The following is a 13,192-nucleotide window of genomic DNA, read 5'->3' as shown; positions in this document are numbered from 1 at the left end:
GAAAGGCAGCAGGAGCAGACAGTGTCAGACGCTGTATCCCCCCAGGCAATCTTTGTTCCCATCCCCTGCCCGCAGTGCCAAAGATGAATCTGCCAGTGGATTTGCTATTTTTGCAGCCCCTTCATCATCCTCGTGGCTCTGGGAGCACCAAGCGGTTCCGGGCGGGCAGGGCCTGCCGAGGCTGCAGATGGGCTCTGCAAAAAGCATTTCTTGGCTGCAAACAGCCAGAGCTGGCTGTGGGAAGCTGGGACAGCACGGAGGGACAGCCTCCACCTTCCCTGCGAGCCCAGAAGCTGCCTCCGAGCTGCTGGCAGTGGCTCAGATGCCAGAGGAGCAGACGCCATGCCGGCTGCTCCGGCTCTGGCAGCCTGGAGCCGGGACTGGTGTGAGCAGAGCTCTGGGAATGGATCCGTGCCCAAGCAGGGGATGGCTGCACCCCAAACCCACAGCTGAGCCCTTCCACCGCTGACTGATGGGCTGCTGAAACCCTGCGTCCCCACCCACCTCCTTATCGGTGGCATTTGGGTGGCAGCCCTACACGTGTCACCGGGGGAAGTGTCAGGGCTTTCTCGGGAGACGACTGTGCTGATCTGTCACCCTGTCACTCCCAGCCACGGCACAGGTGTGACCCAGGAACCTTCACCACCCACCTCTCCTGGGCCTGCTGAGCCCCTCAGTGCCTTAGCAGGTCAGAGGCGATTCCATTCCCTTCCCTCCTCTTTTCCTGCCTCTTTCCCTGCACTTTTGGGATGCTCATCCCACCACAGAACTCTTGTTGAGTTTCTGGAGCAGCAGATTTTTCCTACCTGCCTGCAGGTGGGACCTGAGTGCTGCTGGTTCCCAAAGCACCTTCCAGGGCAGGGGAAAACAGATCTGTCCTGAAACCTGGAGACCACTTCCTTCTTATCCAGAGCCCTGACAGCCTGGAGAGGGGAGTGGCTGAGGTGTCTCCATCTCTTTCCAGTGGAGGAGTTCCTGCTTCTCCTGCTCAGACCCCTGGGGGTGGAAGGAATTGACTCCCAAAAGCTGAAGGTGTACTTTGGTGGCTGTTTGGACAATGCAGTTGGTGCTGCAGGACAGGACAGGACAGGACAGGACAGGACAGGACAGGGGTTCCTGTGGTTTCTGTCACAACCAGCCATTATTTATAGCTGGGACAACTGGGAAGAGCCACTGGCAAAATCCATGGCCTTGTCTGGGTCTGAGGGTAGGAGCAGAAAAAGATCTCCCAGATCTCCCTGCAGGGCTGCACGTGTGGATCTGCCTCTGGAATTTTCCGCAGCGTCAGCCCCATCATCACCCCAGTGGGAAATGATCCAGGAAGCAAATCCAAGAGGCTCATGTTCACTTTCTCTCTTGCCATCACTGGAAAACTTTCCTTCCTGGATGGCACAGGGGAGGCGTTGGCCTGGAAAACGCTGGGAGTGAAGGAGCTGGGAAAACACACTGGAGGGACAGCTCTGCCCCACAGTGGAGCTTATGGAGAGGTTTGGGAAGCAGTTTGTCCCTCGAGGGGGAATTTTCCCTGTTTTCCAGCGGCAAAATCAAACCTGGGGTAAAGGTTTGGGTGTGTCTGAAGTAGCAAGGTGGCCTCTGAAGCAAACAAGCCTCTGCCCTTGCTGCACACTGGTGTAAGTGTGGCACAGCTCCTGCGGTGATTGCCATACCAGCTCTTCCTTGGATATCACCCCTCTGCAGACTGAGCTCCTGCAGCCCAGACTGCTCTCACTTCCAGCCTAATGGAATGTGTTATTTCCCATCTCCCTCCCACTCGGAGTCATTACAGTGATTCCACAGCTCACACTGCCTCAGCAGTGCTGGGAGCTTCCCGGAGCTGATCAGTCCCTGGACAAGGAGTGTGCCTTTGGATCAAACATCAGAGCTGTAATCCACTCCATGCTGCCTGTTCCATTATCCATTGGGAGTTTTCTCCTCTCCCGAGTGCTGGTTACAGCAGAGTGCTCCGAGGGGTGTTGTTCCAGCACAAACAGAGCTCTTGGAATGAGCTCAGTGAGAACAGAACTCGTGTTAGGTTGGGAGGATAAAATTGGATTGGAATTGGATATATTCACGTACGTACCATTGATCTCATCCATCCGTACTTTACATATGTTGGATTTCCTGCTGCCAGCAGAGAGGAGTTGCTCTCAGATAAGCCAAAAGGTATGGAAATGGAGAGCAGGATGTTCAAGTGGAATTAGGATTTCACCTCGGGGTGTGTTTGAGAGGCAGGAGAAAGGGCAGGGCTCGGTGCTGTTCCCTCACCCTGTGCCTGGCACTGCTGTTCTCCCCCTGTTGGATTTATAGAGCCTGGCTGATAGGAGGGGTTTGGGCACAGGGAGGAGCAGCCCATCAGGGCTCCTGTGGTCTCCAGCAGAGTGGGAATGTGCCAGAGTGCCCTCCTGGAGCAGGGAACAGGGTTAGGGACAGCCAGGTCACCCTCAACACTGCTCACCCCGTGGCACCAGTTCGGCCAGGAGATCTGGGAAAGGCTTGCCTCGGTTTCCCTCCTTGCCAAAAGGGAGAACTAAACCTTCCTAGTCCTCAAAGATTAGTTACTTGGGCTTCACCACATGTTTTCACAGAGCCCCAGAATCCCTGAGGTTGGAAAAGCCCTCTGGGATCATCAAGTCCAACAACCTGTGCCTGATCCCCACCTTGTGTGCCACCTCCAGGCCTTCCTTGGCCACCTCCAGGGGTGGGGACTCCAAACCTCCCTGGGCAGCCCCTTCCAATGTCTGACCACCCTCTCCAGGAAGAAATTCCAACCTGAACTCCCCAGCACAACTTGAGGCCATTCCCCCTCATTTGGGAAGACAAGATCCCAAATCCCCCCCAGCTGCCCCCTCCTGTCAGGGTGTTGTGCAGAGCCAGAAGGTTCCCCCTGATCCCCCTTTTCCCCAGGCTGAGCCGCCTCAGCTCCCTCAACTCCTCACAGGACTGACTCTCCAGAGCAATGCTCAGGAAAACAGGGATGTTCTCAAGAACCTGGAGCTCTCCCTCTCTTTTCTTTCCCACACTGGGCACTCCCCATCTGTTTGAGAGGCTCGCAGGACAGAAGACACAAATCCTCCATTTAATTACACTGCACATTTATTATCTCACCTCAGATTTTGTTAATCTCGCTCACAGATTTCATTTACATAAGTGGAGTCTTTCAGCTTGAGCAGCTCCAGCGCTTTCTCTTCTGATCCTGCAGATATCAGTCAGCTAAATAGAGAAGAGAGAAAAGCACAAGCGCCCTTAAATTTGGCATTCAGTCCTTCCATGTGTTGTTGCCTCCTCCTCAGCTCCCCAGCTGAAAGCTCAAAGGCAAAGAGGGATCAGCAAAAGCAGAGCAGAGCAATCCCACAGGGAGAGCAGGACCCCATTTCCTGAGTCTAAATGTCCCAGAAAAGCCAAAGGTGCAGGGACAGCCCCATCCCACCATCCCTCAACCTGCAGGCAGGAAGAGCTGCACCACAGCCTGCCCCTGGATATTTGCTGCTGCAATTCCCACACCCAGTTTCCCAAAGGAAAAGGAGGATTTGCAGCAAATTGGAGTGTAATTAAGTGTCAGCGTTAAGCCCCCGTGCAGGCAGCGAGGTTCTCTGAGCTGGCTGCACGTGCTGAGCTGCCTCGCAGGTACAGCTGCTGTTAGAAGCTCTGCTGGAAATCGTTCCCTGGAGACTGAGGACTTTTTGGGAGGAGGAGGAGGAGGAGGAGCAGGGAAGTGGCAAACAGAGCTGCTGGGAAGGGTTGTGCTGCTGCTGACAGTCAATATCAGCTCTAGGGCACAGGCAGCACCTTACGAGGGAATAACCTTCCCAGAAGGGTGCAAATGGGAATGGTTGGGATCTGAGGGCTCCACAAAGTGAGCAAACATGACACTAAAACCCTGGTGGGGAATATAAATATCTCCGTGCTGATGAGCTGGTGAGAAGAAGGAAAGGCAGAATTCCCAAGGCAGAAATCAACCCACTGACAGTACCGTCTGGGGTGTCCTGTAACAGCTCTGCCAGCAGTTTCTCCAGGACAACTTGGTATTTTTCCAGCTGCCTTGGGGTGAGCCAAGCTCTGACAGGAAGGCCCTGCTATGGAGGAAGACACAGAAGTCAGAAGGAAAAGCTGAAGGGAGTAGGGAGAGAGAGGTTGGGGTGCTTTGACCCCACTTTGATCGAGCTGGTGGAGGATTTAAGGTGGATTTGGAGGGAAAAGGACAATCCTCATATGGGGAAAAGCAACATTTTGAAGGCAACACACTCTCGTGTTGTACACAGTGCTATTGCATAACCCGTGGGCTGGCTCAGAAATCCACATAAAGGCACCTCCTGGCAGCAGGGAATGCAAAAAAATACATAATTTCTGAACCTTCTAATCCTCCACTCTGTCACACATCGACCATTCCAGCCTGAGCCTGCAGTGCTCCTGCCCCAGCAACAAGCCATGGTCCTGCTCCAGCCAGCTGGACTCTGAGCCAGCTGTGGCTCAGAAGTGCCCAAAGCAAAGAGCTCTGCTCTGGTGCTGCTCAGTGTGGGGATGTGCTGTGATTTCATGCTTTGAACTGGGACCTTTTGCTGTTTAAATCCTGTTAAAGAGGGTTGAGGCACCACAAGTGCAGGAGGAGTTGCACATTAAGCTGTGTGCTGGCCAAGTTCCTGGTCCTGCTGCCTGTCCCACTGGGGCTGTCCCAGTTTGGGGGGGACCTGCACCCTCTTTTTACTGGCAGAGAATGCCTGAGCTCCCTGCTTGGCTGCACAGATAGGAAAACATTCCTTGTGCTCAAGTGGAAAAGCACAATTTTCAGACTTGGCTCACCAGGTAAGTCTGCCTTTGAGGGCTTAGCCTGGCACTTCAATCCCTAAAATTGCCCATTTTCTGCTCTGTATACAGACTTTGGGCCCAGGTGTTTAAATAAAGCCTCTCCAGTGCAGAGAACTGTAGGGTCAGAGGTGACACCAAGCAGGAGCTGGAGCAGAACTGGGAGTTCCTGCCCTGCACCTGGCTGGGCTTCCCTGCCAGGCAAAGACAGAGCTCAAGCTGTTCCCATCTTCCTAGGGGGGAAGCAGTTGGGTCTCAGTGGTGATCTGGCTGCTGAATGACCAGGATAATTTATGGGGTGGAAGTAAAACTTCTCTCTGATGTCACTGGCAGAGGACATCTCTTGGACTCCTTGTTCCCCTGGACTCCTTGTTCCCCCTGCATGTCCCTTGTGGGCTTTCCAGTGAAATGGCTCAACATACCTGGAAAGTCTTGGCTGTGTTGCCATCCACACCAGACTGCTCGGAGAAACCTTCCTCCTCCAGCTGCTGCAGTGAGCTCAAGGATTTCTTCTGCCCTCCCTTGTTCCTCTCCTTTTCCTGCAGCTTCAGGGCAGAGAGCAAAGGGGGCAGTTGGTGATGCTGGGAGTCCCAAACCTGCTCTGCACTGTCCTAAAACCCAGGAATCCATGATGCTGGGCACAGAATGAGCAGGACTGGGGGATTTCCCCTGGGAATCCTGCTCCCTGGAAAAACCCATGAGGTGTGGCCAGAGTGGCCTTTGGGGACTGAAATTCAGCAGAGTTGCTGGTAATTTTGGGTTACAAGGTGGGGTGTGAAGGTCTGCAGTAAACAGGACCCAGGATTTGTGAGAGGGAACCCTGTCAGCAGGACATGGCAGTGACAGCACTGTGACCTTCTCAAGGGAGCTGACAACACTGGGACCTTCCCACGGGAGTGACAACACTGAGACCTTCCCCAGCTGTCCCAGGGAACCTGTCCTGCTTGTTCTGGGGCACTGCAAGGAAATTGTGCAGATGTCACATTTTCCCAGCCTTTCTGCAGGTCTGTAAGGCCAGCCTGTTCCCATTTATGGGGCTAAACTCACCTTCAGCACCCTCCCTTCCTTCCCAGCCCTAAGGGAAAAGCCAGAGATGCTTTGGAACATGATGGACACAAGATGGACATCTCAGTGTCCAGTGTGTGAGCACAGCAGGAGCAAGGACACTTTTGGGGGATGGATTCCCCCTTTTACATCCAGAAAACCCCAAATCCCTGGCAGACACGGAGCTACAAAGGTTGTGCTGTATGAACAACCTGTGGATTCCCTTCATCTTTCTCAAGGACACTGAAGGATGCCTGTGCTCCCACAAAAAGCAGCTGCCATCCAGGGATAGGTGCTGGAAATGGGATTTTTTTCCCGGCATCCGCAGGCTCGGCAGTGCGGGGGAAGCTCAGTGGGGCTGTGTTTCAGAAGCTGCAGTCTCTGAGCCTGCCTGACACCTTTCAACGGTATTTGTTTCACATCAAAAGGAAAAACGTTCTCTCTGCACGTCCCAGAGGTGACAACCAGCCGGGGGATGGTTAATTATTTGTTACAACAAAAGAGCCATCACCGTGCTGATGGGAGGCTGCAGCTGCTCTGGAAGGATTCCAGCACCGAGGAAAGGGACAGGACCCCCAGGGGCTGCAGGTGACACCCCCAAAAGTGTGTCAGACCTTTGGCTGGGGGGTCCAGGCTCTTCCTTTCTAGTCTTACATCTTCCAAATTGTCTCTGGCCCCCATAAATCCCTGAATTTTGGGAAAAGGATATCACACTGTCTCCTGCTGAACAGAAGAAGTGCTCAGGCAGTTTGGGGGAAAAACCTCTCCTGGTTTATTCGTTCCAGAGGGGTTACCTGCATTTTCTGGAAGTCGCTCTGGGTGAAGAAGGGCATGAAGCCCTGGCTGTGCTCAGCCAGCATGGCCAGCAGGTGCACCAGCAGCAAAGTGACCACCACCTTCCTCGAAACCATCCTGAGAGCCTGGACAACAGGAAAGGAGACACCAGGGCAAGAGGGGAGAGGGATATTTGATGAGAAACACCTTTGGCTCTGCATCAACTTCAATCCAGCTCACCCCCAGCTCACCAGAGGGATGTTTACTCTCCCAGTTGCTCCTGAGCTGAGAATAGAAGTGTCTTGAGTGACAATTCTCTTCTCAAACCTGTTTGTGTAGACAGATTGGTTCTTGAGCGACATCTCCAGAGATTTCAAGCCCAGCCCTTCAGGACTGCTCGAGCCTCCCTGAGATCTCAAACCTCAGCCCTCCAGCTGGGTTGGTTTAAGACCTGCATACATCCAGAGCAAATCCATCAATCCCAGTGCCAGCACGGGAGACAGAGATGCTGGAAGAGAGGAAAACCTGCAGACAGCTGTTTTGTTGATTTTTGTTTTGATTTTCCTCACCACTGGAAACCTTCCTGGATGGACTGGATTTTTAAAGAAGCCTCACCGAGTCCAAGGGAGATGGGAAAAGCATTTTCCAGCCTGGCTCTGTCTGAGCCTGGAATAAAGGACTTTAAAAACCACCTTCCGAAGTGATCTAGCTGTGACTTCACGTCAGGAAAGGACTTATGTAAACACCGAATGTTCTCTTTAAATATTAAAATATTCTCTCTGGACAGATTTAATGAAGTCTGGTCCTACAGCTTAACTTCCCCACCTGATTGGAGCCTGATCCTTAATTAGTTTCAGCAACCTCTTGGTTTGGACATTATTGAGAAGACATTGTTAGGTCAGATTTGACTCCTGAATTAGATTTCCCATAAATATCAGCTGGTGTTGAACCGAGGGCCAGTGGAAGTTAATATATATTCCCTTTCTGTAGCACCTGTCAGTCACATCCTCTCCCTTCCCTGGGCACTGCACTGGTGCCATGTCCCCAAACTGGGGCCACCAGAGCCACCACCTCCTGCCCTGCCACATCCAAGGGTGTCCCAGCCTTGTTTCCTGCAGGATTTCTCCCATGTTCCCTCAGGAGCATCAATCTTTGGTGCCTTTCCATTTGTTCTACCGCTGCAGCAAATAAATAAAATACTGCTGAACGCAAAGAAAATAAACCCAGTCACCTCCTTCATCTCTTCTTGGCTATCCCTTTGGGAATTGATTCACTGCCTCTTCTCCCAGGAAAACACCCACACCACACAATTCTCCACTCCAAAATACCCTGGGAATGGATGGCCCTGCCTTGCTTGGCAAACAGGACCTCTATTCCAGCCTGGAGATCTCCAGCTCAGTGCCTGTCCAGGCAGAGAGCACTTGGTGGATTTGCTTCCCAGCTCCAAAGGGAAAACAAAAAAGCAGGAGGATCCCAAATTCAGCCCCCAAAACCGAGTCAGTGCCAGTGTGGGGGCAGGAGGGGTGGACAGCTGGCACAGTGACAGGACAGGACATTCACCTACCGAGCTCTCTCCCCAAAATTCCAACCATTTCTGCTGCTAGGACCTGTCTGAGAGTCATTCCCTCCCTGCCCAGAGCAGCTCCCGAGCACAGAGGGCACCCAGGCTCCCAGCAGTGCCCACGGCAGGCAGGAGCTGCTGGAATCGATGCTCTGAGATGGGGATGAGCAGAAAGCACCTTCCCCCTTCTACCAGCATCACTTTTGTTCCCTCCTCCTCCTCCGAGCTGGCTCTGCTGTGGCCAAGAGCTGCCAGGACTTACCTGGGGAGTGCAGCCAGGGGATGCTGGAGGTCAGAGCTCTTCTCCCTCCTGTCACACCTGGATGCTCCTGCTGCTTCCCCTCCCTTTATATCCATATCCAGGCACTGCAGTCGCTCACCTGTGACCCCATCCAGCTGCCTGGCCTGCATGGAAACAGCTTTCCCAGGCATGGAATGCTGTTATCTGCTTTGGAGTTTTCCGAGTTTCTCGTTTCCAGGCAGATCCCCTTTCTCCCTCCCCAGGTTCTTCAGCTGTTCCCAGCAGTCCCACAGCTGGGGCAGATCTGCTGCTGCCTCAGTTTCCCCATCTATTGGAGAAATTCCTCTCTCCCAGCTTGGCATTTTTAGATGCTGAGCCTGCAGGACAAGGTTTTTAGGATGTGAATGTAGCAGCACTAAAATGACACCTGTGTCAATTAAATTTCCACCTTAATTGCAAATCACAGTAATTTCAAAATTTGCCACTTGGAATCTTCCTGTGCCTCCTTTTCCCATCCTCACTGAGCCAGGCACTCTGATCCCACAGGGAACACAAACCCTGCACTGTCATCCCTCTCCAGACAAACGAGGTGCTGAGAGAGGGAGGGAGTTGTACAAGAACTCATCCGTGCTCTCCCGGGACCATCAGCCAGGAGCTGATGCCAGCGGGTTTGGGATCAGGCCAGGCACATCCCCGAGCTGCTCCTGAGGGAGGCTGGGAGCAGCCAGGCGAGGGACAGGAGGGAAAAGAGAGTTGGGGAAGGGATGAAATCCTCCTGCATCCAACGGGATCCATGGGGTGGGAGAGCAGGGAGTGACAGCATTCCTGCCTGCCTGGGGAGGGATATCGGGAACAACGGTGGCTCAGCCTGGGAATGCCATTTGTCACCTGGCCCATCACAGCCAGTCAATAGGACACGGGCACAGGAGGTGGCACCAGGGCCCTGCTGCTGTCACAGCCATCAATAATGCTCGATTAGGGTCACTGCTCACCCCAAAAACTCATGCCCAGCACTCGGGTGCTTCCCGGCTCCCTGGGCATTCACTCCAGCTTATCAGCCATGGAAAGCTCCCAGCACAGCTCTGCTCCCTGGAAACCTCGCTGGGATCACGGCTAGGGGTGATGGAAAGGATGTCACCCGCACAATGTGGGGTTTTCCCCTCCCTTCCCTAAACAATTTGCACAAATCCAACACCAGTTCCCGTTTTAATTGACTTTTCCAGTCCGTTTTGGCACGGTTATGATGGATGCAGCTGACGAGTCAGCAGATGGTGCTGGGAAGTGACAAATTAGTTACCAAGAAAGGTCACTTCTCCAAAGCACTAAACTTTCCCATGTCTTGTCCCGCTGTCCCTCCAAGAGGCGTCTGGCTGGCAGCTTTCCATCCATCTGGGACGGAGCCTTCTGCCTCGGGAAGGACAACCTTCCAAATCAAACAGAGGGATGGAAATTAATCATATCTGTATTAGCTGCGTGCAGCCTGCCAGCTTCACCTCTTAATTATGCAGGAGTGCTCCGTCAGGGAGGAATCGTGGAGCTGGAAATAAAGGATCTGACTGCAGGTCTGGAAGCGCCAGGGCAGGTGGGAGCAACAGGCACCTCGTGGCTCTGGCTTGGCCCAGTCTATAAACTCAGCTTTTGGCACATCCTGGCTGCAAAACAAGGATAAATGAAAATTTAAAAAAAAAAAAAAGAAAAAAATCCCAGCTGGAGGTCTCCCTGCCAGCGCTGTAATTCCAAAATTCCATCCTGCTGCATCCTTGGCACAGTTTGCAACCTGCAGCCCCCGAAACTCCCCTTTGGGCTCTGCAGCCAAATGGCAGCCGAGGTTAGAGGCTCAACAAAACCACGATGTGCTGGGTGGGTTTGTGTGCAGTTCTGCTCGTTCCTAAAGTTAAATGTTTGGCATAATTGGGAGTCGTTTTCCCAGGAAGCTGGCAGTGGAAGTGCAGTCCATTAAGCCTGGGATCAGTTGCAGTGTCAGGGAAGAAGAGGGAGAACGAGCTGCTCGTGCCAGCAGCATGGAGAATTTATCTCCATGGCTGTGCTTCTCCCTCCAAGCTGCTCCAGGCTCGGGGGGTTTGGGAAGTGGATGGGAAGGGTGGGAGATTGGAGCCAGGATGAGCCTGATGTGGGGTTTGAGTCTGGGGGAGTGGGATGGACTGAAATCCCACCCAGGCAGGCTCTGGAGGCTCCAGGCACTGACCAAAATGTCCTATCCCATAATAATCCTCTTTCACTGGAATTAAAAAAAAAACCCAAAACATTTTAAAAATCCCTTTTTTCTAATAAAATAAATATCTGTGCTCATAAAAGCTTTCTCTTCTCTCAAAAAAGGAAAAAAAAATAGATAAACAGGAGAGAAAAATGTTTCCTTGCCTCGTTTCTCTACATTTTTGGTCACTCCTTTGCCACCCTCTCCCCGATCTGGAAGAAGTGAGGAGAGAAAGGAGAGGAGGTGAGAAAACACGATGGGATGCAGCTCAGCTGTTCCCATTTTGGTTTTCAAATCCAAGCCACCCGGTTCTCACTGGAGGGCTCGGGAATATTTTTAGGAATGGTACAAGATGCAGCCTCAGGCCCAGCGAGGGCTGTGACTGCCTTGTCCCACGGGGCTGGGTGATGTCCCTGGGCACCCCACTGTCCTTTTGAGGTGCTGCTGGGACCCCTGGCAGGCCATGGGAGAGCCCAGCCAAACCCAGAGACAGGGAAATCACTCGGATTTCAGCCACAGGGAATATTTATTCAGTTTGATGAGGAGGAGTTCAGCTTTTCCACACTCCGGGTACCTTTTATTGCCTCATTCCCTCCTTTCCATGTCCTGTTCTCATATCCAACACCAGGGGATGAGGTTAAGGACTACAAGATGACACACAAAGGCACCAGGAAAAGCCCCAAATTGGTTTTTTGGGTGTTGCTCACACCATGGCATCAGGGAAAACAAGGAGGGGGGAAAAAGAGCAGGGAGGGAAAGAAGAGGAGGGAAAGAAGGGCAGGGAAAACAAGCAGGAGGATGAAGAGGAGGGAAAGAAGTGAAAGGAAATAAAGGCAGGGAAAACAATTTGTGGGTAAAATAAGCAAGGAAAGAGAAGAGGGAGGAAGAAAAGAGGGAAAGAAAGAAAGAAAAAAGAGGAGGGAAAGAAAGGCAGGGAAAATAATTGGGGCAAGAAGAGGGAAAGGAAGTAGAGGGGGAAAAGAAGAGGAGGGAAAACAAGCATGAGGAGGAAGAGGAGGGAAAGAAAGAAGGGGGAAAAAAGGAGGGGAAGGAAGGAAGGAAGGAAGGAAGGAAGGAAGGAAGGAAGGAAGGAAGGAAGGAAGGAAGGAAGGAAGGAAGGAAGGAAGGAAGGAAGGAAGGAAGGAAGGAAGGAAAAGAAAACGAGAGAACAAAAGAAAGAACGAAAGAAGGAAAGAAGGAAAGAAAGAAAGAAGAGGGAAAGAAGGGCAGGGAAATCAAGGACGGGGGGAATAAAAGCAGGGAAAGAGAGAAGAGAGGGGACAGAACAGTTCCAGCTATTGCTGTGCTCAGCTGTGCCAGCTGCCAGCAGATTTCCCGTGAGTGGATGGTGCCACATGCTCAGGATTTATTGGTGCTGTCCCTGGAGTGTCCCTGCTCATCTCAGCACCCCCCAGCAATCAGTGACCATTCATCTGCCCCAGAGGAGAAGAGTTCTGGCTCTCAAGGCACCAATCCATCCTGGCAGGAGCAAGGAAGCAGAGCTGGATGGCTCTGGGGTGAAAAAGAGATTCACACATGGCAGGTGATGGAGCTCCCTGGTGAGGGATCCTGGGAGAGACCTGGACAAGGAACAGCAGCCCATCCAGCCCAGCTGGGATATGAGGACAACGGAATGGAAAATTGTGACAGCAGCAGAACGACCTGCAGAGCCACTGGGGCCTGTGCAGCCAGGCCTGATCCCAGCACAGGGCTCACTTTTGATAAAATGCCCATTTAATCCATGGATATTTTGCTCAGGCGTGGAATAGCAACCTCAGCGAAAGCCTCTCAGCCACAAAGCCTTTCGAGAGCTAAACAGTAAAGATTGGGAATTAAGGAGAATAAATACTAATGACAGGGATGGGAAAATCCATCGTTTTTCCATACAATCCTCCCCGTGCTCCTCTGTTTACAGCTCTCTGGAGCAGGAACTCCACGTGCTGGGATGGAACTGCAGCCACTCAGAGGCTGGAGGGATCCCACAGCCCATGGGAGAGGGGAAAGGGAGTGGGAAATGCACCAGGAAAGGGTTGTTGGACCAATATGGGATTCAACACGCAGCAAACCCCACAGTGGCTGCAGGTCAAGCCCAGAGCAGCACAGCCAGAGCCAGCAGTGTTACATAAAGGGATGGCGAGAAGCACGGCCTGGGTGGATGGAAGAAATGAATCCAATTACAGGATGAAGGGCACAGGGACAGGATGGACACATTTGGTCTGGAGCAAATCCCTAAAAGGCTTTAAAGCAGGGATGGCGAGAAGAGGATGGGAATGAACTGCAGTGCAGGACGTGCAGCCACCAGCGAGAGGAGTCAGGGGCTTGGAATGGGCAGAAGGCAGGGAATGGGGCTCTGCACCTGGCTGAGGGAAAAATACCACCAGGATGGGGTTCTTCTGGGAGCTGGGACACCACTTTGGCTGTTCCTGGGGATCTTGGAGCAAGGAGCCAGCCCAGCCAGGCACAGGGAGCAGCCCTGCTGGAAAGAGGAAACAAGCAGGCAACCCCCAAATTTCCTCCGTGCTGATTCCTGTAAGATTATAACCCAGCTGCCCGTGTC

The 13,192-nt window shown here is 52.7% G+C and overlaps 1 protein-coding gene across 2 annotated transcripts; it reads right to left on the bottom strand.

Annotated features, from left to right (window-relative positions):
- Positions 1 to 3,075: 3,075 nt before the first annotated feature.
- MLN (motilin) lies at positions 3,076 to 8,515 on the bottom strand. 2 transcript variants are annotated; one of them, XM_085082975.1, is made up of 5 exons: positions 8,442 to 8,515; positions 6,639 to 6,764; positions 5,223 to 5,345; positions 3,971 to 4,073; positions 3,076 to 3,210 (listed from the first exon to the last, which is right to left on the bottom strand). In XM_085082975.1, the coding sequence occupies exons 2-5, from the start codon at positions 6,753 to 6,755 to the stop codon at positions 3,203 to 3,205; spliced, it is 351 nt and encodes a 116-aa protein (XP_084939101.1). In that variant the 5' UTR covers positions 6,756 to 6,764; positions 8,442 to 8,515; the 3' UTR covers positions 3,076 to 3,202. The 2 variants fall into 2 exon arrangements, with proteins under 2 accessions (XP_084939101.1, XP_084939102.1); XM_085082976.1 differs by having other exon boundaries at positions 3,971 to 4,070.
- Between the last annotated feature and the right edge of the window lie 4,677 nt (positions 8,516 to 13,192).

Source organism: Lichenostomus cassidix, chromosome 26, assembly GCF_008360975.1.
Source record: "Lichenostomus cassidix isolate B80296 chromosome 26, HeHo_3.0, whole genome shotgun sequence".
In the NCBI taxonomy this organism is placed as follows: domain Eukaryota; kingdom Metazoa; phylum Chordata; class Aves; order Passeriformes; family Meliphagidae; genus Lichenostomus; species Lichenostomus cassidix.
Note: the sequence above shows the minus strand (reverse complement) of the source record. Positions and strands in the feature narration are given on the sequence as shown.

Bases quoted from the DNA above. Each gene is read 5' to 3' on its own strand.
- MLN (XM_085082975.1), bottom strand. From the start codon at position 6,755: ATGGTTTCGAGGAAGGTGGTGGTCACTTTGCTGCTGGTGCACCTGCTG. The intron at 5,346-6,638 runs GTAACCCCTCTG...TCTGCCCTGAAG, and splicing joins GCGACTTCCAGAAAATGCAG to CTGCAGGAAAAGGAGAGGAA. The intron at 4,074-5,222 runs GTATGTTGAGCC...CTTCCTCCATAG, and splicing joins ACACAGCCAAGACTTTCCAG to CAGGGCCTTCCTGTCAGAGC.